The 22,940-nt window shown below is 47.5% G+C and overlaps 1 protein-coding gene across 1 annotated transcript in view; it reads left to right on the forward strand.

Annotated features, from left to right (window-relative positions):
* The window catches only part of LOC147109011 (uncharacterized), a 552,618-nt gene extending 547,683 nt beyond the window's left edge, over positions 1–4,935 (forward strand). The window contains exons 91-92 of the mRNA XM_086002569.1: positions 2,110–2,159; positions 3,473–4,935. Of these exons, the coding sequence (XP_085858695.1) occupies positions 2,110–2,159; positions 3,473–3,695 (273 nt within the window). The 3' untranslated portion in view covers positions 3,696–4,935. The remainder of the gene's footprint in view (positions 1–2,109; positions 2,160–3,472) is intronic.
* The last annotated feature ends 18,005 nt before the right edge of the window (positions 4,936–22,940 follow it).

A 22,940-nucleotide genomic window follows, 5' to 3' on the forward strand; every position in this document is an offset into this window, starting at 1 on the left:
AGCCTTGCCATTGTAGGAATTAAACAATGGGGTTGGGGTTATTTGTCTCTGGTCAGTCAGAAGCGTCTGAGCTGCTCCAGGGGCCCCCGTGCGGTTTCGAAGCGCTCCCCTATTCCTGGTTCTGACCGCCGGACTTATTCGGTAGCAATGTAGACAGAAAACGTGGCTCGTGGTTTGGGTGCAAAACAGACCAGCATTTATTGAAATAAAAAGAAAGAAACAACTTAAAATAATGGATACAGCACACCTGTGCCTGGTACAGCACTTTTGCCTAACGCAGTACACTCAGTGTCCACTAGAGCGCTCCTTGCTCAGTGCAACACTCCTTTAAATACAGTATACTTTTAAATAAAGAAACACTTTGCTCACTACAGCACCTTTGCTTAGTGGCTTTTACTTAAAAACAGCACTTTAATACAGAACCCTTAGTGTCCACTGAAGCACTTCTCTGCTTAGTGCAACACCCTTTTTAATAGCACTTTTAATATCGAAACACCTTGCACTACAGCACCTTTGCTTAGTGGCTTTTACTTAAAACAGCACTTTAATACAGCTACTCTCTGTTCACTACAGCCTTATCTGCTAGTGCAACACTGTTACTTAAATAGGGGAGGAGAGAACGGACACAACGAGGGAAGATTGACTAAAATCACAGTTCTAACAAAATTCCCACTTAATTCCCACCCCTATACCTATTCTAAGTTGCCTTGTAATGGGCCAGAAAAATATATGCTCACCAATGAAAACGCCTTCTCCGTGCCCTGCGATCACCCCAGTATTTTAAAAGTAAACTGCTGGTGCTCCACTTCTTCAGGCAGACTCCCACGTTGTAGAGAGCACGGAGGCAAGGCCACAGAGAGAGAGATGGCTTCTGAGAAGCTATCTTTTATACCCCAATTTGGGGCCGAAATGTTGCCGCCCAGATCCGGATGAATCTGGGCTAAAACAAAAGGGATCCAAGCTAGGATTGTCTAGGATGGGTTAGGATGAATTACCCATTCGTTTAAACTGTTCCTTTTCAGTTTAAATGTGTCTTCAATTGTCTGTGATGGGCTTTCGAATAAAGCTGCAGTGGTTTGAAATGTGTCCATTTCCTTGATTGCTTGAGTAAATAGCCTTGAAGGTATTGTAAACAGAAAGTCATTGTCCTTGTGGTCAGACTGAAACCAGTCTCAAGTGGTTAATCCTTTGTGTAGCAGTTTCTGTAAACACATCGATTGTCTCTGCAGGGAGGGGAAACTCCCTGAACTGCCTTTGATTGGCAGTCTGGTCAGCTATCTTTGATCTTCACCTTTTTCACAGACACACACACAAACTGCCTTTTCAAGTCCTTTGTCTTTTGCCATGCGGTCTGGCGGCCATTTTGATCCCCTGGATTTTTAAAGGTATATACCCAGGTATTCTTTAATCAAAATTAATCTTCAGAACCGTAGGAAATTTCAAAATGATTGCGAAATCCAACACATACTCCCTTGTGCCGTTACATATTTGCTCTGCCTTCCAGGCTGACTTGTTTTTTCCTCTATATTTGGCTGTGCATCACCTCCTACTATAGCGCCACTCTGTATCCCATCCCCCTGCCAAGTTAGTTTAAACCCCCCCCAACAGTACTAGCAAACCTCCCCACAAGGATGTTGGTCCCGTTCTGGTTCAGGGACTTTACTCTGTATCTAACCCGTGCTGTACCTGCCCTGGGAGTGTTTGATGGGACAGTGTAGAGGGAGCTTTACTCTGTATCTAACCCATGCTGTACCTGCCCTGGGAGTATTTGATGGGACAGTAGAGGGAGCTTTACTCTGTATCTAACCTGTGCTGTACCTGCCCTGGGAGTGTTTGATGGGGGAGTGTTTGATGGGACAGTGTTGCGGGAGCTTTGCCCTGTACCTGCCCTGGGAGTGTTTGATGGGACAGTAGAGGGAGCTTTACTCTGTATCTAACCTGCCGTCATATTTAAATGAAGGGTCCTTTGCTCCTCCCCTGACCCCATCAATGGGCCGTGCGATTCCACGTGGGAGTCAGACATGTTGCGGCTCCCAGTATGATCCCCTCACCAGGCGATATTATTCAGTTGCCGTGAGTTACAAATGGTTTTTATTTGATTTGTCACAGGTTCGGAGAGAAGTGCAATTGGACAAAGCGCCCGGCGTCTCCGTGGAAAGGTAAATATGCTGTCAAGGTTACAAGCGCGCTGCCCATTGGGGGCCCGGGGAGGGGTGTCGGGGCCTTGAGGACTAGGCCTAGCGGGGGTCCCGAGGGGAGGCGGTGTCCTGAGGACTAGCGCGGGAACGGAGGTCCTGAGGGGGCGGGGGGATCAAGGGGGCAATAGTCTTTGTTTTAAAGAAAGAATTCCGTGACTATTTTAAGGTCTCACTGACTCACCTAATCTGTGGTTTGGGAACAGGACACTGAACAGCCTGTTAGATGGGGATAGTAGGGTCAATTTTACCCTTGATATCCCCCCCTCCACCCGTATTGATGGGCAACGCTGGCAAGGCCGGCATTTATTCCCATCTCTAATTGCCCTCGAGAAGGTGGTGGTGAGCCGCCTTATTAAACCGCTGCAGTCCGTGTGGTGAAGGTACTCCCACAGTGCTGTTGGGGAGGGAGTTCCAGGATTTTGATCCAGTGATGAAGAAGGAACGGCCGATATATTTCCAAGTCAGGGTGGTGTGTGACTTGGAGGGGAACTTGGAGGTGGTGGTGTTCCCATGCGCCTGCTGCCCTCGTCCTTCTAGGAGGCAGAGGTTGCGGGTTTGGGAGTTGCTGCCGAAGAAGCCTTGGCGAGTTGCTGCAGTGCATCTTGTAGATGGTGCACACTGCAGCCACGGTGGGGAGGGAGTGTCGATTGAATCCAGGGTTGGGGGCACCGATCAAGCGGTTAGCTCTGCCTTAGGTGGTCCTGAGCTCCTTGTGTTGCGTCTGCCCGGCGAGCAGGAAGTGGTCAATCGCACTCCTGGGCTGTTTACGTGGACCGACTGAGAAGCCGGATTGTTCTCCTTGGAGCAGCGAAGATTAAGGGGAGATTTAATGGAGGTTTTCCAAGGGTTTTGATGGAGTAAATAAGGAGCAACTGTTTCCAGTGGCGGGAGGCTCAATAACCAGAGGATACAGATTTAGGAATAATTAGCAAAAGAACCAGAGCCGACGTGAGAAGAATGTTTGTTACACAGCGAGTTATGATGTTCTGGAATGCGCTGGGGGGTGGAAGCAGATTCATTGGTAACTTTCAAAAGAGAATTGAATAAATACCTGTAAAGGAAAATTTTCCAGGGCTATGGGGAAAGAGCAGAAGAGTGGGACTAATTGGAGAGCTCTTTCAAAGAGCCGGCACGATGGGCCGAATGGCCACCTCCTGTGTTGGTTGTTCTGGGTGGGAACAGAAGATTCCAGAAGGTAGAGGGGAGTTTATTTTGAAGCTAACAACTAGAAGCTCCACTGACTGACGATGGTTTTCTTGTTTTCCCCTCCTCAGATGTGACGGAGAGGTTGGGAACCGGGAGGTCTCGAAGGCCCGATCCTTCCTGTCCAGGGTTGTCCGGGTGGCCTTTCCCCTCCAGCTCGGCATCCTCCTGCTGCTGCTCCTGGCCTGCCTCATCCCCTTCAACCAGGAGGACTACAACTGTGCCTTGGCAAACAACTTTGCCCGCTCCCTCTACCCGATGCTGCGTTACACCAATGGCCCCCCGCCCACGTGACCCCCACTGCCCCCGAACCCCCCCCCCCCACTGCCCCCAGACCTCCCCAACGCTCCCAACACCCTCCACAGCCCCCCAACACCCCCACTACCCCCCCCTCCCCCAACCCGTCGCCATGGAAACTGTCCACAGGCCGCAATCTCTTTGTGTTTTTGAACAAACTTTGTCGACTGGCTCTCCATCGAGCTGTGCGTATTTATATTGATGCGGTCACAAACTCCGCCTATCCACGGATGAGTTTTTACTTTCTGTTCCTGCGTCCTGCCGGCTCTGACTGGATTCCAGCCCGGCCCCACCGCTGGCTGAATTAACATTTGTACGAAGGATGGGTACTCCAGGGCAAGGGAGGGGCGAAATATGCTCGGGTCATAACTAAGGTCGTCTGAGGGGAGCTTGTCTGAGTGTTGATCCCGTGCTCACCTCAAGGCTCCAATCAATCTCTGACTGTGTCTCTCTCTCTCTCTTCACTTTTCCCCTCTCCACCACTCTCTCCCTGCCCCTTCCCTCCCATTCTCTCTTCCCCACACACTCTCTCTCTCTCTCTCTCTCTCTCCCCTTCTTTATCCCCATTCCTCTCTCTTCCCTGTGCTTCCTCCCTCTCTCTCTCCCCTAACTCCCCCCTCTCTCTCTGTCTCCTTCCCCATTCTCTCTCTCCTCTCTCCCCCCTCTCCTCTCCCCCATTCTCTCTCTCCTCTCCCCCATTCTCTCTCTCCCTCCCCATTCTCTCTCTCTCCCTCCCCATTCTCTCTCTCCTCTCTCCCCAAACCCCCGGTGTGGTTCTCTGATATCAAGCAGTGTATGAAAGAGCGAGGCATTCATTACTTCAATATTCAGCCAACGCCTATCTGTTTGAATTTGCGGAGTGAATATTCTGGACCTGAATTGTGTAAGTGTATTTGAAACATAACTTGTGGGGCCACAATAACGTCCCCCGATTGCATGGTGTATAAATTTACCCCTTTCCAGGATGTTCGCGAATGGTGAGTGCTGTAGAACAGTGGAGGGGATGTCAACTTTCTGGAATATATTCTTCAGACCGAGAGTTATTTCTATATTGTATATTGGACTGTGATTTTTAGTGCGAGCCCGAGGAGAGAAGTGTTTCCCGGGATGTTTAGGATGTGCGTTTTTTGAATTATTTTCTGATCATGAAGTTAAGCACATTGTGTCAATCAGGTTAATGCACAAAATGGCAGCTGCTGTTTGTATTAGCTGGCAATAAAGTCTAGACTTAAGTCTCTGCTGTGAGTCTTTCATTTAGAAAAAACTTGCATTTCCACAGCATCTTTCACCACCTCCAGACGTCCCAAAGCACTTTACCGTCAATTAAATACTTTTTGAAGTGTAGTCACTGTTCTAATGTGGGAAACGCGGCAGCCAATTTGTGCACAGCAAGCTCCCACAAACAGCAATGTGATAATGACCAGATAATCTGTTTTAGTGATGTTGGTTGAGGGATAAATATTAGCCCAGGACACCGGGGAGAACTCCCCTGCTCCTCTTCGAAGTAGTACCGTGACATCTTTTACGTCCACCTGAGCGAGCACACGGGGACTCGGTTTAGCGTCTCATCTGAAAGATGGCACCTCCGACAGTGCAGCTCTCCCTCAGTACTGCCCCTCCGACAGTGCGGCTCTCCCTCAGTAGTGCCCCTCCGACAGTGCAGCACTCCCTCAGTACTGCCCCTCCGACAGTACAGCACTCCCTCAGTACTTCCCCTCCGACTGCGGCTCTCCCTCAGTACTGCCCCTCCGACAGTGCGGCGCTCCCTCAGTACTGCCCCTCCGACAGTGCAGCACTCCCTCAGTACTTCCCCTCCGACAGTGCGGCGCTCCCTCAGTACTTCCCCTCCGACAGTGCGGCTCTCCCTCAGTACTGCCCCTCCGACAGTGCGGCTCTCCCTCAGTACTGCCCCTCCGACAGTGCGGCTCTCCCTCAGTACTGCCCCTCCGACAGTGCGGCGCTCCCTCAGTACTGCCCCTCCGACAGTGCGGCGCTCCCTCAGTACTGCCCCTCCGACAGTGCGGCTCTCCCTCAGTACTGCCCCTCTGACAGTGCGGCTCTCCCTCAGTACTGCCCCTCCGACAGTGCGGCGCTCCCTCAGTACAGACCATCCGACAGGGCAGCGTTCTCTCAGGGCTGCACTGGGAATGTCAGCCAGTATTATATGCTCAAGTCTCTGGAGTAAGACGTGATCCCACGACCTTCTGACTCAGAGGCGAGAGTGCTGCCCACTGAGCCACGGCTGACACGGTTGGGGGTCACTGGATAGGAGCTGAATGTGTCGGAGCTGGTGGAAGCGTGAGTAGTCTGAATCCTTGAGTATTTCTCTCCCACCACCCGATCCAAAACATAGAACCATAGAAGATAGGAGCAGGAGTAGGCCATTCGGCCCCTTGAGCCTCCTCCGCCATTCAATGAGATCCTTGCTGATCATCCAAACTCAGTACCCTGTCCCTGCTTTCTCCCCATATCCCTTGATTCCTTTAACCTTAAGAAATATATCTAACTCCTTCTTGAATATATTTAATGAATTGGCCTCAACTGCCTTCTGTGGTAGAGAATTCCACAGGTTCACCACTCTCTGGGTGAAGAAATTCCTCCTCATCTCAGTCCTAAATGGCTTACCCCTTATCCTTAGATTGTGACCCCTGGTTCTAGACTAAAGGAGCTGACTACTCGCTGGGGTACGTTCCCCAGGAGCTGGCTAACTTCTGCTACCTCACTCCCATGTGTGACCCCAGACCAGAGACGTTCAAAGCACGGGAGGCCATTCAGCTCATCGTACCCCAGTGAGAGTCAGCAGCTTCAGGAGAGGAGGGGACCCATACCCCAGTGAGAGTCAGCAGCTTCAGGAGAGGAGGGGACCCGTACCACAGTGAGAGTCAGCACCTTCAAGAGAGGAGGGGACCCGTACCCCAGTGAGAGTCAGCACCTTCAGGAGATGAGGGGACCCGTACCCCAGTGAGAGTCAGCACCTTCAGGAGAGGAGGAGACCCGTACCCCAGTGAGAGTCAGCGCCTTCAGGAGAGGAGGGGACCCGTACCCCAGTGAGAGTCAGCGCCTTCAGGAGAGGAGGGGTCCCATACCCCAGTGAGAGTCAGCACCTTCAGGAGAGGGGGAGACCCGTACCCCAGTGAGAGTCAGCACCTTCAGGAGAGGAGGGGACCCGTACCCCAGTGAGAGTCAGCATCTTCAGGAGAGGAGGGAAGAAAATGAGAACATGTATTTTGGAACATGTTGGACGAGACAACAGCCTGATTGTGTGGACGAGAGCTCCTCCAGTTTTAGATTCAGTAATTTATCTCTGTTAATTTCTGGCAATACTTCCCAGAGTTCTTGGACGTGCCTCTAAATCCATATTCTCTCGTGAATTCAATTAAATAAAGAAATGTATTCTGTCTGACTGAAGGGCGGGTTTCAATAGTAGCTAATTAAAGGAGAGAGACTCTGAACCCCTGGAGCAGTGGTGGCCTCCCCTCCCACGGCTCAAATGGAAGGAGGACAAAGCGGGCGGGAGGCCAGCTCATCTCTGGTGTCAGGGCCGATCAAACTCTGGCCCACGAGAGAGAGAGAGGGTGTCCCATGATCGATGGCTGCATGTTGCCATAATCGTTGAACGTTATGAGTGTAATGATTCTGCCATCCTCTCCCAGCACTTGCCAGAGAAACTGTTCTTTTTAATAAACTGATTTATTATTACATTCTCAACTGTAATTTAATTTGGGACATAAATTTTGCTGATGGGTCTAACAGGATCCAGCTTTCCAAAGGGAGAGATGGAGAAGCAGATACCAAACGAGACAGGAAAGAGACAGAGAGAGGCACACGGAGGTGAAGGCACAGATGGATATAGAGACACAAATGGCAAGCGAGCGAGGAGAGCGACAGAGGTAGGCACACAGAGGCGGAGAGAAAGACAGCAAGTGAGCGGGGAAGAGAGACCGAACAAGGCACACACCGGTCATAAAAACGGCAAAACCCAAGTCTTCCCTCGTAACCCAAACTCGTGGTACTGGGGAACAGCCCTAGATACTTCCCTACACTTGGTGCAGTATTCAAGCTGCGGACTGGCCACAGTTCTGTACTTTACTGTTTTGACTGTATTATAACATCCTATTAATCTTATTGATTGTTCTTCATTGGTTGGTCATGCTACCTACATCTCCTGCAATGAATTCTCTTCCCGCTCCCGCACCTTTACCTCTGGAGTCCCTACAAGGATCTATCTTTGGTCCCCTCCCATTCTTCATCTACCTGCTGCTACTCGGTGAAATCATCCGAAAACACGTTAGGTTCCACATGTAAACTGACGACACCAAGCAGAGAAGGAGGCCATTTGGCCCATCGAGCCGGTGCCGGCTCTCTGCAAGAGCACTTCAGCTAGTCCCACTCCCCCGCCCTTTCCCCGTAGCCCTGCAAATTTGTTTCCTTCAGGTACTTATCCAATTCCCTTTTGAAACCTACAATTGAATCTGCCTCCACCACCCTTTCAGGCAGTGAATTCCAGATTGTAACCACTCGCTGCGTAAAAAAGTTTTTCCTCATGTCGCCTTTGGTTCTTCTGCCAATCACCTTAAATCTGTGTCTTCTGGTTCTCGACCCTTCCGCCAATGGAACAGTTTCTCTCTATCTACTCTGTCCAGATCCTTCATGATTTTGAACACCTCTATCAAATCTCCTAACCTTTGCTCTAAGGAGAACAACCCCAGCTTCTCCAGTCTATCAATGTAACTGAAGTCCCTCATTCCTGGAACCATTCTTGTAAATCTTTTCTGTACCCTCTTTAAAGCCTTCACATCCTTCCTAAAGTGCGGTGCCCAGAATTGGATACAATACTCCAGTTGAGACCGAACCAGTGTTTTATAAAGGTGGTTCATAACTTCCTTGCTTTTGTACTCTATACCTCCATTTATGAAGCCCAGGATCCCGTATGCTTTTTTAACCGCTTTCTCAACCTGCCCTGCCACCTTCAGCGATTTGTGCACATATACCCCCAGGTCTCTCTGTTCATGCACCCCCTTTAGGATTGTACCCTTTAGTTTATATTACCTCTCCTCATTCTTCCTACCAAAATGTATCACTTTGCACTTTTCTGCGTTAAATTTTATCTGCCACATGTCCACCTATTCCACCAGCCTGTCTATGCTGGCAAGCCGATTACGTGGCACTTTATCAAATGCCTTTTGGAAGTCCATGTACACCACATCAACCGCATTGCCCTCATCAACCCTCTTTGTTACCTCATCAAAAAACTCAATCAAGTTAGTTAAACACGATTTGCCTTTAACAAATCTGTGCTGGCTTTCCTTAATTAATCCACACTTGCCCAAGTGACTGTTAATTTTGTCCCTGATTATCGTTTCCAAAAGCTTCCCCAGTACCGAGGTTAAACTGACTGGCCTGTAGTTGCTGGGTTTATCTTTACACCCTTTTTTGAACAAGGGTGTAACATTTACAATTCTCCAGTCCTCTGGCACCACCCCCGTATCTAAGGAGGATTGGAAGATTATGGCCAGTACCTCTGCAATTTCTACCCTTGCCTCCCTCAGCATCCTAGGATGCATCCCATCCGGTCCTGGTGACTTATTTACTTTAAGTACAGCCAGCCTTTCTAGTACCTCCTCTTTATCAATTTTTATCCCATCCAGTATCTCCACTATCTCCTCTTTCACTATGACTTCGGCAGCATCCTCTTCCTTGGTGAAGACAGGTGCAAAGTACTCATTTAGTACCTCAGCCATACCCTCTGCCTCTATGCGTAGGTCTCTTTTATCATCCCTAATAGGCCCCACCCCTCCCATTTGCTATTTATATGCCTATAGAAAACTTTTGGATTCCCTTTTATGTTAGCTGCCAATCTATTCTCATACTCTCTCTTTGCCCCTCTTATTTCCTTTTTCACTTCCCCTCTGAACTTTCTATATTAAGCCTGGTTCTCACTTGTATTCTCGACTTGACATCTGTCATACGGGCACTTTTTCTGCTTCATCTTACTCTCTATCTCTTTTGTCATCCAGGGAGCTCTGGCTTTGTTTGCCCTAGCTTTCCCCCTCGTGGGAATGTACCTCGACTGTACCCAAACCATCTCCAAAGGCAGCCCATTGTTCGATCTTGCGCATTCCCGATTTCCTTCGCCCCACCATTGGCGGCCGTGCCTTCAGCTACCTAGGCCCTAAGCTCTGGAATTCCCTCCCTAAACCTCTCCACCTCTCCTCCTTTAAGGCTCTTTTTAAAACCTACATCTTTGCCCAAGTATTTTTCTTTATTCATTCCCGCAATGTGGCTGTCGCTGGCAAGGCCTGAATTTATTGCCCATCTCTAATTGTCCTTGAGAAGGTGGTGGTGAGCCGCCTTGAACCACTGCAGTCTATGTGGTGAAGGTACTCCCACAGTGCTGTTAGGTAGGGAGTTCCAAGATTTTGACCCAGCGACGATGAAGGAACAGTGATATATTTCCAAGTCAGGATGGTGTGTGACTTGGAGGTGGTGGTGTTCCCATGCGCCTGCTGCCCTTGTCCTTCTAGGTGGTAGAGATTGCGGGTTTGGGAGGTGCTGCCGAAGAAGCCTTGGCAAGTTGCTGCAGTGCATCTTGTAGATGGTACTCACTGCAGCCACGATGCGCCGGTGGTGGAGGGAGTGAATGTTTAAGGTGGTGGATGGGGTGTCAATCAAGCGGGCTGCTTTGTCCTGGATGGTGTCGAGCTTCTTGAGTATTGTTGAAGCTGCACTCATCCAGGCAAGTGGAGAGTATTCCGTCACACTCCTTACTTGTGCCTTGTAGATCTTGTAGATGGTGGAAAGGCTTTGGGGAGTCAGGAGGTGAGTCACTTGCCACAGAATACCCAGCTTCTGACCTGCTCTTGTAGTCACAGTATTTATGTGGCTTGTCCAGTTAAGTTTCCGGTCAATGGTGATCCCCCCAGGATGTTGATGGTGGGGGATTTGGCAATGGTCATGCTATTGAATATCATGGGGCAGTGGTTAGATTCTCGCTTGTTGGAGATAGTCATTGCCTGGCACTTCTGTGACTCCTTTATAACCCAATATGTAAAAAGCCCAATGAGGGAGGATTCGCTGTTGGATCTAGTAATGGGGAATGAACCAGAGCAGATAAGAGAAGTAAAAGTAGGGGAACATATAGGCAATAGTGACCATAATATAATACGCTTTAAGATGATAATTGAGAAGGACATAAGTATGACGAAAATCAGATTAATAGATTGGACAAAAGCTGATTTTGAGGGGCTGACAATAGAACTTGGGGGGGGGGAAAATGGGCAACAATATTGACAAACAACGATGTCGAACAGCAATGGGAAACATTTAAAACAGTTTTCAACAGAGTGCAGGAAAAATATATTTCACTAAAAGAAAAGAACAAACTAAACACTAATGAGACTCCATGGATGAATAAAGCCATAAGGGAACAATTGAGGGTAAGGAAAGAGGCATACATTAAGTACACAGACAGCAGAGGAGTGCATGATAAGAGAGAATACAAAGAGATTAGGAGAGAAGTCAAAAAAACAATTAGTGAGGCAAAGAGGAACTATGAAATTAAATTATCAAGGAACATAAATAAAATAGTAAAATATTTTACAGTCACATCAACAAAAAAAGGAAGTTTGGGATGGGAATAGGACTAACAGGGATAGACAGGATAATATCACAGGTAACAATAGAGAGATGGCAGAAATATTAAATAATTATTTTGCTTCAGTATTTACCAGAGAAATGGAACAGGTGGACATGACATTGGATGATGAGATTAGTAATGAGATAAGTACATTTAAAATAAAAAAGTGGGATATATTAAATAAACTCAAAGAGGATAAAAGCCCTGGTCTGGATGTTTTGCTGTAAGAAGTCACACAACACCAGGTTATAGTCCAACAGCTTTATTTGAAATCACAAGCTTTCAGAGCGCTGCTCCTTCGTCCATGCATTTTAAAAGATTCTAGGGAAGAGATAGCAGAGGCGTTACTACACATATATAATGGGCCAGAAATTCGTGACCAAATGCGTGAGTACGGTCTGGGTACTCACGCATCTGGCCGTTGGAAATGCCGGCGTTCAGCATGCACAGCGCATGCGGGGAACGCCGGCATTTCCAGACCTCGGAACGAAAGGGTTCATAGGCACAGCGCGTGCGACTGCACAGGCAGCGCTTGCGCAGTGAACTTCGTCGATTTCATTCATGGATTCAGTGAGGGTAAGTCCTTACAAGTTACACTTGAAAAAAGCATGTGTAAAGTTGTTCCAAGGCTGCGGAGGAAGATATATTTTATCGTGGAGCTTCTGAAAGGCAACATTTTTGTTTGGGAAAGGGAGGGAAGTTATTTTAAGAAATTTTAAGTAAGTTTTAAAGTTTAAATTTTTTTTTTTAAACGGGTTTTCAGAACGGTAGGTAGAAGGAGCAATTGTGGCTGTGTGAATTGAATGTGAAAATGAGTGTTCTAAAATGAGTAATGTAACATTTCCAGCACTTTTAAGAAAGAAACTTTTCATCAGTAATAAGTAATTATGTATGTATGTCCGCATATATTCCTTTACGTATATGTATGTATGTTTTATATTCCTTTACTTATGTGTATGAATGTATGTTTTTAATTATGATTTTCCAATAAGTTACTTTCTCTGAAAGTCATAATTAAATAATACATTCATACACATAAGTAAAGGAATATATACATAACACGCAAAGGAATATATACAGACATACATACTTTCAGAAGCTCCACGATAAGAAATATCTTCCTCCGCAGCCTCTGGAGCAACTGTACCCATGCTTTTTTCATGTGTAAGTTGTAATGACTGGACCTCACTGAAAGCATTAATGAAAGCGGCGAATTATACTGCGCACGCGCTGCCTGTGCAGTCGCACGCGTTCTGCCTCTGAACCCCTTCGTTCAGAGGACAGGAAATGCCGGTTTTCCCCGCATGCGCTGTGCATGCTGAAAACCGGCATTTCCTCCGGCCAGACGCATAAGTACCCCGACCGTACTCACGCATTTGGAAGGGAATTACTGGGCCAACATTTTACATGTCAATAAAATGAAAAATTTAACAATTGCACGATTTGCCCCCTCGCATCTGCGACTGAGGGTCCAAGGAGGTGCATTGCGCAAGAGGTCATCATCGTACGTATCCTCACACTGTTCCCTTTCGGGAACTGTATGAAGTGGTGGAAGGATTTATGGCCATGATTAACGCTCATTCCGTGACCGTAACCATCTTTGAACCAGCCATTAGGGTGGTTAGTCCTATGGCGTGAGGGTTTTACGGGCTCCCACAACCCATCTGAGGGGGGGGCCACCCACACCCACGGACGCAAGTATCCCGCTGGATGTCCACCCAGAATTTATAGTTGGAGCTCCGACTCCACTTGCCGGGACTGTCTGGAGTGGGGTTCGAAACCCTACTCCTTCTGGCCCAGCGGCGGGGATGCTTACTGCTACGCATAAGGCCCACTCCGCACAAAAGGTGACACTCATACGTTTCCTGCGCCTTTTCCCTCCCCGTGACTGGAGCCCTATGCTGCCACTTGAAAGACCAAGCTATCATCTGCCCTTTTTGCGGCGCCTTTGACTTCTCATTACCAATGATGAGCAGGCGCTGCGCCTCCACCTCCTTGAGGAGATTGCTGAGGTCATCATCAGTTCAATTGTGAGTTCTTTTAATGCCGTGAATTGTGCTCATTCCAGCCATTTCACGTTGCTAATCGGATTGGGCCTTTGGCATAGCGGTAGGATCCCTGCCGCTGGGCCAGATCAGGGTAGGGTTTCGAACCCCGCTCCAGACAGTCCCGGCAAGTGGAGTCGGAGCTCCGGCTCTAAATTCTGGGTTGACATCCAGTGGGATATTTGCGTCCGTGGGTGTGGGTGGCCCCCCCTCCTTGTATAGCTTGTGGGAGCCCGTAAAACCCTCCCGCCATAGGACTAACCGCCCTAATGGCTGGTTCAAAGATGGTTACGGTCACGGAATGAGCGTTAATCATGGCCATAAATCCTTCCACCACTTCATACAGTTCCCCAAAGGGAACAGTGTGAAGACACGTATGACGACGACATTGCTAAATAAATAAATGGAATTAAAAAAAATCTTTTAGGGCTTTTAAAAGTCTTTAAATTGCTTTAATTCTGTTTAAAACTACTTCAGATTCTTCAAAATAATGTAAACGTTTTTAAAAGTTTATAAAAGTTACCAAAAGCTTCAAAAAACTTCCAAAAACCTATTTAAACTGCTGCTTTGCATGTAAAAATGCTTAGCAGCAACATTGGGGGCGTGTCCTGTTAAACTGAGACCTCAAGGGGCGTGTCTCAGTTGCACAGTGCGCTACAGGCTTCGCGCTGGCTGCACTCTTGGGCGGCGTGACGTCAAACGCTGCCCGGGATTCTTCAGATTCAAAATGGAATTCCAGGCGTCCCTGGAGGTGATCGGCAGGCACGTCGGGTAAGTGCAAATTGGGACCTTGCACGCGCGGCAAGCCCCGTTCACGAATTTCTGGCCCAATAATTAGTTAGAAAAAGGCGTAGTGCCAGAGGACTGGCGGATAGCTAACGTAATACCAATATTTAAGAAGGGGGTAGAACATGTCCAGGGAATTATAGGCCAGTCAGCTTAACATCGGTGGTAGGAAAAATAATGGAATCCCTACTGAAGGAGAAAATAGCTGCCCTGTACTCCTAGAACATCTAGAAATGAAAAATATAATAATGAATAGTCAATATGGATTTCAAAAGGGAAAGTCTTGCTTGACCAACCTTATTGAATTTTTTGATGAGGCAATAGAATGGTAATGCAGTAGATGTAATTTATCTAGATTTTCAAAAGCCCTTCGATAAGGTATCCCATAATAGACTGACAAACAAGGTCAGAGAATGCGGAGTCAGGGGACAAGTAGCAGAATGGATTGCTGGCTGGCTTCAGGACAGAAAGCAGAGAGTGGGAGTAAAGGGTAGCTATTCACAGTGGCAGAAGGTGGGCAGTGGTGTTCCACAAGGATCAGTGCTGGGACCACTGCTGTTCACAATTTACATTAACGATGTAGACTTTAGAATCAAAAACACAATTTCTAAATTGGTGGATGACACCAAATTGGGGAGGATAGTCAATACTGAGGGGGACTGCAAATTACAGGAGGACATTAATAAACTTGCAGAATGGGCATATAATTGGCAAATGAAGTTCAACACAGATAAATGTGAGGTATTACATTTTGGTAGGAAGAATAGGGAGGTCACTTATTACTTGGAGGGTGCGAGTCTGGGTGGGGTAGAGGAACAAAGGGATCTTGGAGTACAAATACACAAATCACTAAAAGTTGAGCCACAGGTTAGCAAGGCCATAAAAAAAGCAAACCAAGCACTCGGGTTTATTTCTAGAGGGATAGAATTAAAAAGTAGGGAAGTTATGCTAAACCTGTATCGAACCTTGGTTAGACCACACTCGGAGTACTGCGTACAGTTCTGGTCGCCATATTATAAAAAGGATATAGAGGCACTGGAGAGGGTGCAGAGAAGATTTACAAGGATGATACCAGAAATGCGAGGGTATACATATCAGGAAAGGATGAACAGGCTGGGTCTCTTTTCTCTTGAAAAAAAGGCTGAGGGGTGACCTAATAGAGGTCTTTAAAATTATGAAAGGTTTTGATAGAGTGGATACAGAGAGAGTGTTTCCACTTGTGGGGAAGAGCATAACTAGAGGCCATCAATATAAGATAGTCACCAAGAAATCCAATAGGGAATTCAGAAGAAACTTATTTACCCAAAAGAGTGGTGAGAATGTGGAACTCGCTGCCACAGGGAGTGGTTGAAGCGAATAGTATAGATGCATTTAAGAGGTGGCTGGACAAGCATATGAGGGAGAGGGGAATAGAGGGTTACGCTGATAGATTTAGATGAGGAAAGATGGGAGGAGGCTCGAGTGTTGGTGAGTATTTCTCTTTTTTAAACTTTAACTCTGGTTTATAGTTGCTAAGGTCTTTCTGGTGCAGCGGGGACTGTTGGTAAACCATACAAGCGCCCTAGTGTATATCTTTAATTGGTGGTATTGAATTAATTTAAATTAATTAAAGGGTAAGTCATGTCAGGGCAGCCCAGCCCTGTGTTATGCTCCTCTTGCTCTATGTGGGAATTCAGGGACGCTACCTGCGTTCCTGACGACCATGTGTGCCAGAAATGTATCCAGCTGCAGCTACTAGTAGACCGCATTGCAGCGCTGGAGCTGCGGATGGATGAGTTTTGGAGCATTCACAATGCTGAGAGGGTCGTGAGTAACACGTTTAGTGAGTTGGTCACACCGCAGGTAAGGGCTGCACAGGCAGAAGGGAAATGGGTGACCATCAGGCGGAGCAGTAGAAGCAGGCAGGTAGTGCAGGGGTCCCCTGTGGACATCCCCCTCTCAAACAGGTATACCGATTTGGATACTGTTGAGGGGGATGACTTACCAGAGGAAGGCAGCAGCAGCCAACTTCCTGGCACCAGGGGTGCTTCTGCTGCTCAGGAAGGGAGGAAAAAGAGTCGGAGAGCAATAGTGGTAGGGGATTCTATCATAAGGGGAACAGATAGGCGTTTCTGTGGCCGTAGACGTGACTCCAGGATGGTTTGTTGCCTCCCTGGTGCCAGGGTCAAGGATGTCACTGAACGGCTGCAGGGCATTCTGAAGGGGGAGGGTGAACAGTCAGAGGTCGTGGTTCACATTGGGACCAATGACATGGGTAGGAAGAGGGATGAGGTCCTGCAGCAAGAATTTAGGGAGCTAGGTAGCAGACTAAAGAGCAGGACCTCAAAGGTTGTAATCTCTGGATTACTCCCGGTGCCACATGCTAGTGAGTATAGGAATAGGAGGATAGAGCAGATGAATGCGTGGCTAAAGAGTTGGTGCAGGAGGGAGGGCTTTCATTTCCTGGATCACTGGGCCTGCTTCTGGGGAAGGTGGGACTTGTACAAGTCGGACGGGTTGCACCTGAACCAGAACGGGACAAATATCCTTGCGGGGAGGTTTGCTAGCACTGTTCGGGGGGGTTTAAACTAACTTGGCAGGGGGATGGGATACAAAGTGGAGCTATAATAGGGGGTGATGTACAGCCAAATATAGAGGAAAAAATAAGTCAGACTGGAAGGCAGAGCAAATATGTAACGGCACAAGGGAGTAGGGCAAGGCTAAATGGCATTTATTTTAATGCAAGGAGTCTTACGAATAAGGTGGATGAACTGAAGTTGTTGATGAACACATGGGAGTATGATATTGTTGCTATCACGGAGACATGGTTGAGCAAGGGGCAAGACTGGCAGCTCAATATTCCGGGGTATATAATCTTCAGGCGAGATGGGGGGTGGGGGGGCGGTAAAAGAGGAGGGGGTGTCGCAATATTAATTAAGGAGACAATTACTGTTGTAAGGAGGGATGATATATTAACAGGTTCCTCTAATGAGGCCATATGGGTTGAACTTAAAAACAAAAAGGGGGCAAGCACTTTGCTGGGAGTGTACTATAGGCCCCCAAACAGCCAGGGGGAGATAGAGGAACAGATATGTAGGCAAATCTCAGAGAAGTGTGCAAATAATAGGGTAATTATAGTGGGGGATTTCAACTTCCCCAATATTAACTGGGATAGTCAGAGTGTGAAAGGCTTAGAGGGTGCAGAATTCTTAAAGTGCACCCAGGAGAGCTTTTTGAGCCAGCATGTAGAAAGTCCTACAAGAGAGGGGGCGGTACTGGACCTAATTCTAGGGAATGTGGCCGGGCAAGTGGTAGAAGTGTTAGTAGGTGAGCACTTTGGTGACAGTGACCATAATTCGGTGAGATTTAAGGTAGTCATGGAAAAGGACAAGGATGGACCGGAAATAAAGGTTCTAAATTGGGGGAAGGCCGATTTTAATATGATAAGGCAGGATCTGGCCAATAAGGACTGGGATCAGCTACTTGAAGGAAAATCCACATCGGAGCAATGGGAGTCTTTCAGAAAGGAAATTGAGAGAGTACAACGCCAACATGTTCCCGTAAAGGTCAAGGGTGGGACCAACAAGCCCAGGGAACCTTGGATGTCAAGGGATATACGAGAATGTATTAGGAAAAAAAGGGGGGCTTTTGGCAGATACAAAGGACTAAAGACAGAGGAAGCCCTAGAGGAGTATAAAAAGTGCAGGGGGATACTTAAAAAAGAAATTAGGAGAGCGAGGAGGGGCCATGAAATAACACTGGCGAGTAAAATAAAGGAAAATCCTAAGGTGTTTTATAAGTATATTAAGGGCAAGAGGATAACTAGGGAAAGAGTAGGGCCCATTAGGGACCAAAGTGGCAAACTGTGTGTAGAGCCAGAGGATGTAGGTGGGGTTTTAAATGATTTTTTTGCATCTGTGTTCACTATGGAGAAGGACGATGTGGACATAGAAATCGGGCAGGGGGACTGTGATATACTTGAACATATTAGCATCGAGAGGGAGGAGGTACTAGCGGTTTTAGCAGGCTTAAAAGTGGATAAATCCCCAGGCCCGGACGAGATGTATCCCAGGCTGCTGTGTGAGGCAAAGGAGGAGATTGCAGGGGCTCTGACACAAATTTTCAGAACCTCTCTGGCCACAGGGGATGTGCCAGAGGACTGGAGAACAGCTAACGTAGTACCATTATTCAAGAAGGGTAGTAGGGATAAACCAGGGAATTACAGGCCAGTGAGCCTAACATCAGTGGTAGGGAAATTATTGGAAAAAATTCTGAGGGACAGAATTGGTCTCCACTTGGAGAGGCAGGGATTAATTAGGGATAGCCAGCATAGCTTTGTCAAGGGAAGATCATGTCTGACCAATTTGATTGAATTTTTCGAGGGGGTGACTAAGTGTGTGGATGAGGGTAGTGCAGTGGATGTGGTTTACATGGATTTCAGTAAGGCTTTTGATAAAGTCCCGCATAGGAGACTGGTCAGGAAGGTAAGAGCCCATGGGATCCAGGGTGCCTTGGCACATTGGATCCAAAACTGGTTTAGTGGCAGAAGGCAGAGGGTGATGGTGGAAGGTTGTTTTTGTGACTGGAAGCCTGTGTCCAGTGGGGTATCGCAGGGATCGGTGCTGGGTCCCTTGCTGTTTGTGGTCTACATTAATGATTTGGATGTGAATGTAAAAGGTATGATCAGTAAGTTCGCAGATGACACAAAAATTGGTGGGGTGGTAAATAGCGAGGCGGGAAGCCTCAGGCTACAGGACGATATAGATGGGTTGGTCAGATGGGCGGAACAGTGGCAAATGGAATTTAACCCTGAAAAGTGTGAGGTGATGCATTTTGGAGGGACTAACAAGGCAAGGGAATACACAATGAATGGTAAGACCCTAGGAAAGACAGAGGATCAGAGGGACCTTGGTGTGCATGTACATAGATCCCTGAAGGCAGCAGAACAGGTGGATAAGGTGTTTAAAAAGGCATATGGGATACTTGCCTTCATTAGCCGAGGCATAGAATATAAGAGCAGGGAGGTTATGATGGAGCTGTACAAAACGCTGGTAAGGCCACAGCTGGAGTAGTGTGTGCAATTCTGGTCGCCACACTATAGGAAGGATGTGATTGCTTTGGAGAGGGTGCAGAGGAGATTTACCAGGATGTTACCTGGGCTGGGGCGCTTCAGCTATGAAGAAAGACTGGACAGGCTGGGGTTATTTTCCTTGGAGCAGAGAAGGCTGAGGGGGGACCTGATTGAGGTATACAAACTTATGAGGGGCATAGATAGGGTGGATAGAAAGGAACTTTTCCCCTTAGTAGAGGGGTCAATAACCAGGGGGCATAGATTCAAGGTAAGGGGCAGAAGGTTTAGAGGGGATTTGAGGAAAAACATTTTCACCCAGAGGGTGGTTGGAATCTGGAACTCACTGCCTGAAAGGGTGGTAGAGGCAGGAACCCTCACAACATTCAAGAAGCATTTGGATGAGCACTTGAAATGCCATAGCATACAAGGCTACGGACCAAATGCTGGAAAATGGGATTAGATTAGATAGGGCTTGATGGCCGGCACGGACGCGATGGGCCAAAGGGCCTCTTTCTGTGCTGTATAACTCTATGAGTGGAGCATAAACGCCGGCATGGACTGGTTGGGCCGAATGGCCTGTTTCTGTGCCATATATCCTATGTAATCCTATGTAAATGGCCGGGTTGGATTTTCCTGCTTTTTATGGACAGTACATACCTGGGCAATTTTCCACTTTGTCGGGTAGATGCCAGTGTTGTAACTGTACTGGAACAGTTTGGCTAGAGGTGCGGCTAGTTCTGGAACACAAGTCTTCAGCACAATAGCTGGGATGTTGTCGGGGCCCATAGCCTTTGCTGTATCCAGTGCGCTCAGCCGTTTCTTGTTATCACGTGGAGTGAATCGAATTTGCTGAAGACTGGCTTCTGTGATGGTGGGGACCTCAGGAGGAGGCCGATATGGATCATCCACTCAACACTTCTGGCTGAAGATAGTTGCAAACACTTCAGCCTTGTCTTTTGAACTCACGTGCTGGGCTCCAACATCATTGAAGATTGGAATATTCATGGAGCCTCCTCCTCCCGTTAGTTGTTTAATGGTCCACCACCATTCACGACTGGATGTAGCAGGACTGCAGAGCTTTGATCTGATCCGTTGATTGTGGGATCGCTTAGCTCTGCCTGTAGCATGCCGCTTCCGCTGTTTAGCATGCATGTAGTCCTGTGTTGTAGCTTCACCAGGTTGGCACCTCATTTTTAGATACGCCTGGTGCTGCTCCTGGCATGCTCTACTACACTCCTTATTGAACCAGGGTTGGTCCCTTGGCATGATGGTAATGGTAGAGTGAGGGATATGCCGGGCCATGAGGTTACAGATTGCGGTGGAATACAATTCTGTTAATGGCCCACAGCGACTCATGGATGCCCAGTTTTGAGCTGCTAGATCTGTTCTGAATCTATCCCATTTAGCACGGTGGTAGTGCCACACAACACGATTAAGGGTGTCCTCAGTTTGAAGATGGGACTTCGTCTCCACAATGACTGTGTGGTGGTCACTGCTACCAATACTGTCGAGGACAGATGCATCTACAACAGGTAGATTGGTGAGGACGAGGTCAAGTGTACGGTACATGCAGGGTATGGTAGCATAGTGATTATGTTGCTGGACTAGTAATCCAGAGGCCTGGACTAATGATCCGGAGACATGTGTTCAAATCCCACCACTGCAGCTGGGGAACATAAATTCAGTTAATTAAATAAATCTGGAATAAAAAGCTAGCATCAGTAATGAAACTGGTTGTTATAAAAACCCATCTGGTTCACTAATGTCCTTTAGGAAGGAAATCTGCTGTCCTTACTCGGTCTGGCCTATATGTGACTCCTGACCCACATCAATGTGGTTGACTCTTAACTGCCCTCTGAAATGGTCTAGCAAGTCACTCAGTTGTAAAAAAAACACTCCGAGAAACAATAAGCCTCTGAAATGGTGGCTCACCACCATCTCTTCGAGGGCAATTAGGGATGGGCAATAAATGCTGGGCCTTGCCAGTGACGTCCACACCCCAAGAATGAATTTTAAAAAAGTATGTTTTTCCCTCGTGTTGATTCTCTCACCATCTGTCGCAGGCCCAGCCTGGCAATTATGTCCTTCAGGAATCAGTCAGTAGTGGTGCTACTGAACCACTCTTGGTGATGGACATTGAAGTCCCCCACACAGAGTACATTATTGCTACCTTCAGTGCTTCTTTGAAGTGTATTCAACTGATTCATCAGTTGAGGGAGGGCGGTAATCAGCCGGAGGTTTCCTTGCCCATGCTTGACCTGAAGCCATGAGAATTCATGGGGTCCGGAGTCAATGTTGAGGACTCCCAGGGCCACTCCTTCCCGACTGTATACCACTGTGCCGCCACCCCTGGTGGGTCTGTCCTGCCGGTGGGACAGGACATACCCAGGGATGGTGATGGAGGAGTTCGGGACATTGGCTGAAAGGTATGATTCTGTGAGTATGACTATGTCAGGCTGTTGCTTGACTAGTCTGTGGGACAGCTCTCCTAGTTTTGACACAAGTCCCCAGATGTTAGATGAGGCGGACTTTGCAGGGTCAACAGGGCTGGGTGTGCCTTTATTGGTCCACATCCAGTGCCTAGGTCGATGCCGGGTGGTCCCTCTGGTTTTATTCTTCTAATTGTTTTTCGTAGTGGTTTGGTACAACTGAGTGGTCCCATTGCTGTGGGTCTGGAGTCACATATAGGCCAGACCAGGTAAGGACGGCAGATTTCCTTCCTAAAGGACATTAGTGAACCAGATGGGTTTTTTACAGCAATTTGGACCATTACTGATGCTAGCTTTTTCATTCCAGATTTATTTAATGAACTGAATTTAAATTCTACAGCTGCCGTGGTGAGATTTGCACTCACGTCTCCAGATCTTTAGGCCTCTGGATTACTAGTCCAGTAACATAACCACTATGCTACCATATAAAAATTCAGATTGTTGTAGTTGCACTCGCTCTAAGACTCTTTGGTCTGCAGCCGTTGCTGGATTGCTCACCCTGTGCGTGTTCCAGTGAACCCAATCCATTTATTTACCTTTAGCACTTTATAAATAATAATTTTTATTTTGAAACTGAAAGCCTAGTGTTGGACTGCCGATCACACACACACACACACACACACTGGCTCCTGGCATCCACTCTCAAAGCCCCAGTTGCCCCGACAGGGCAGCTTGATTTGTTTTTTTAGGGCTGCAGGCAAGAAGGAAGAATGTGCATTTATATAAAACCTCGCGCGACTTTGCATTGTCTCAAATTACTTCACGGCCAACGAGTCACTTTATTGGGAGTATTGCAAGGTGTCAGCCATGGTTGGGTGTGCAGCACTCTTGTCTGAGTCAGGAGGGCATGGGTTCAAGCCCCTCTCCAGACTCTCGAACACACAATCAGGAGCTGGAAGTTGATGCAAGTGCAAAGAATTTATCAGTGTTTCATTCAAGCCCAATGGCCACTACTAACACAAAAAGAAAATACTGCAGATGCTGGAAATCTAAAATAAAAACAAAATGCTGGCGATAGTCAGCAGGTCAGTCAGCATCTGTGAAGAGAGAAACAGAGTTAACGTTTCAGGTTGATGACCTTTCGTCAGAACTGGAAAAAAAGCAAGAAATGGAACAGATGTTGAAGCAAATGTAGGAGCTGGGAAAGGGGGGAGGGAGGGGATGAAAGAAGAAAAGGGAAGGTCTGTGATAGGATAGAAGGCAGGAGAGGTTAAGAGATATTCAAGGCAAAAGGAG

The sequence above is a fragment of the Somniosus microcephalus genome, chromosome 12, assembly GCF_052327205.1.
Source record: "Somniosus microcephalus isolate GS21.2 chromosome 12, FLI_Smic_1.0, whole genome shotgun sequence".
Taxonomy (NCBI): Eukaryota; Metazoa; Chordata; class Chondrichthyes; order Squaliformes; family Somniosidae; genus Somniosus; species Somniosus microcephalus.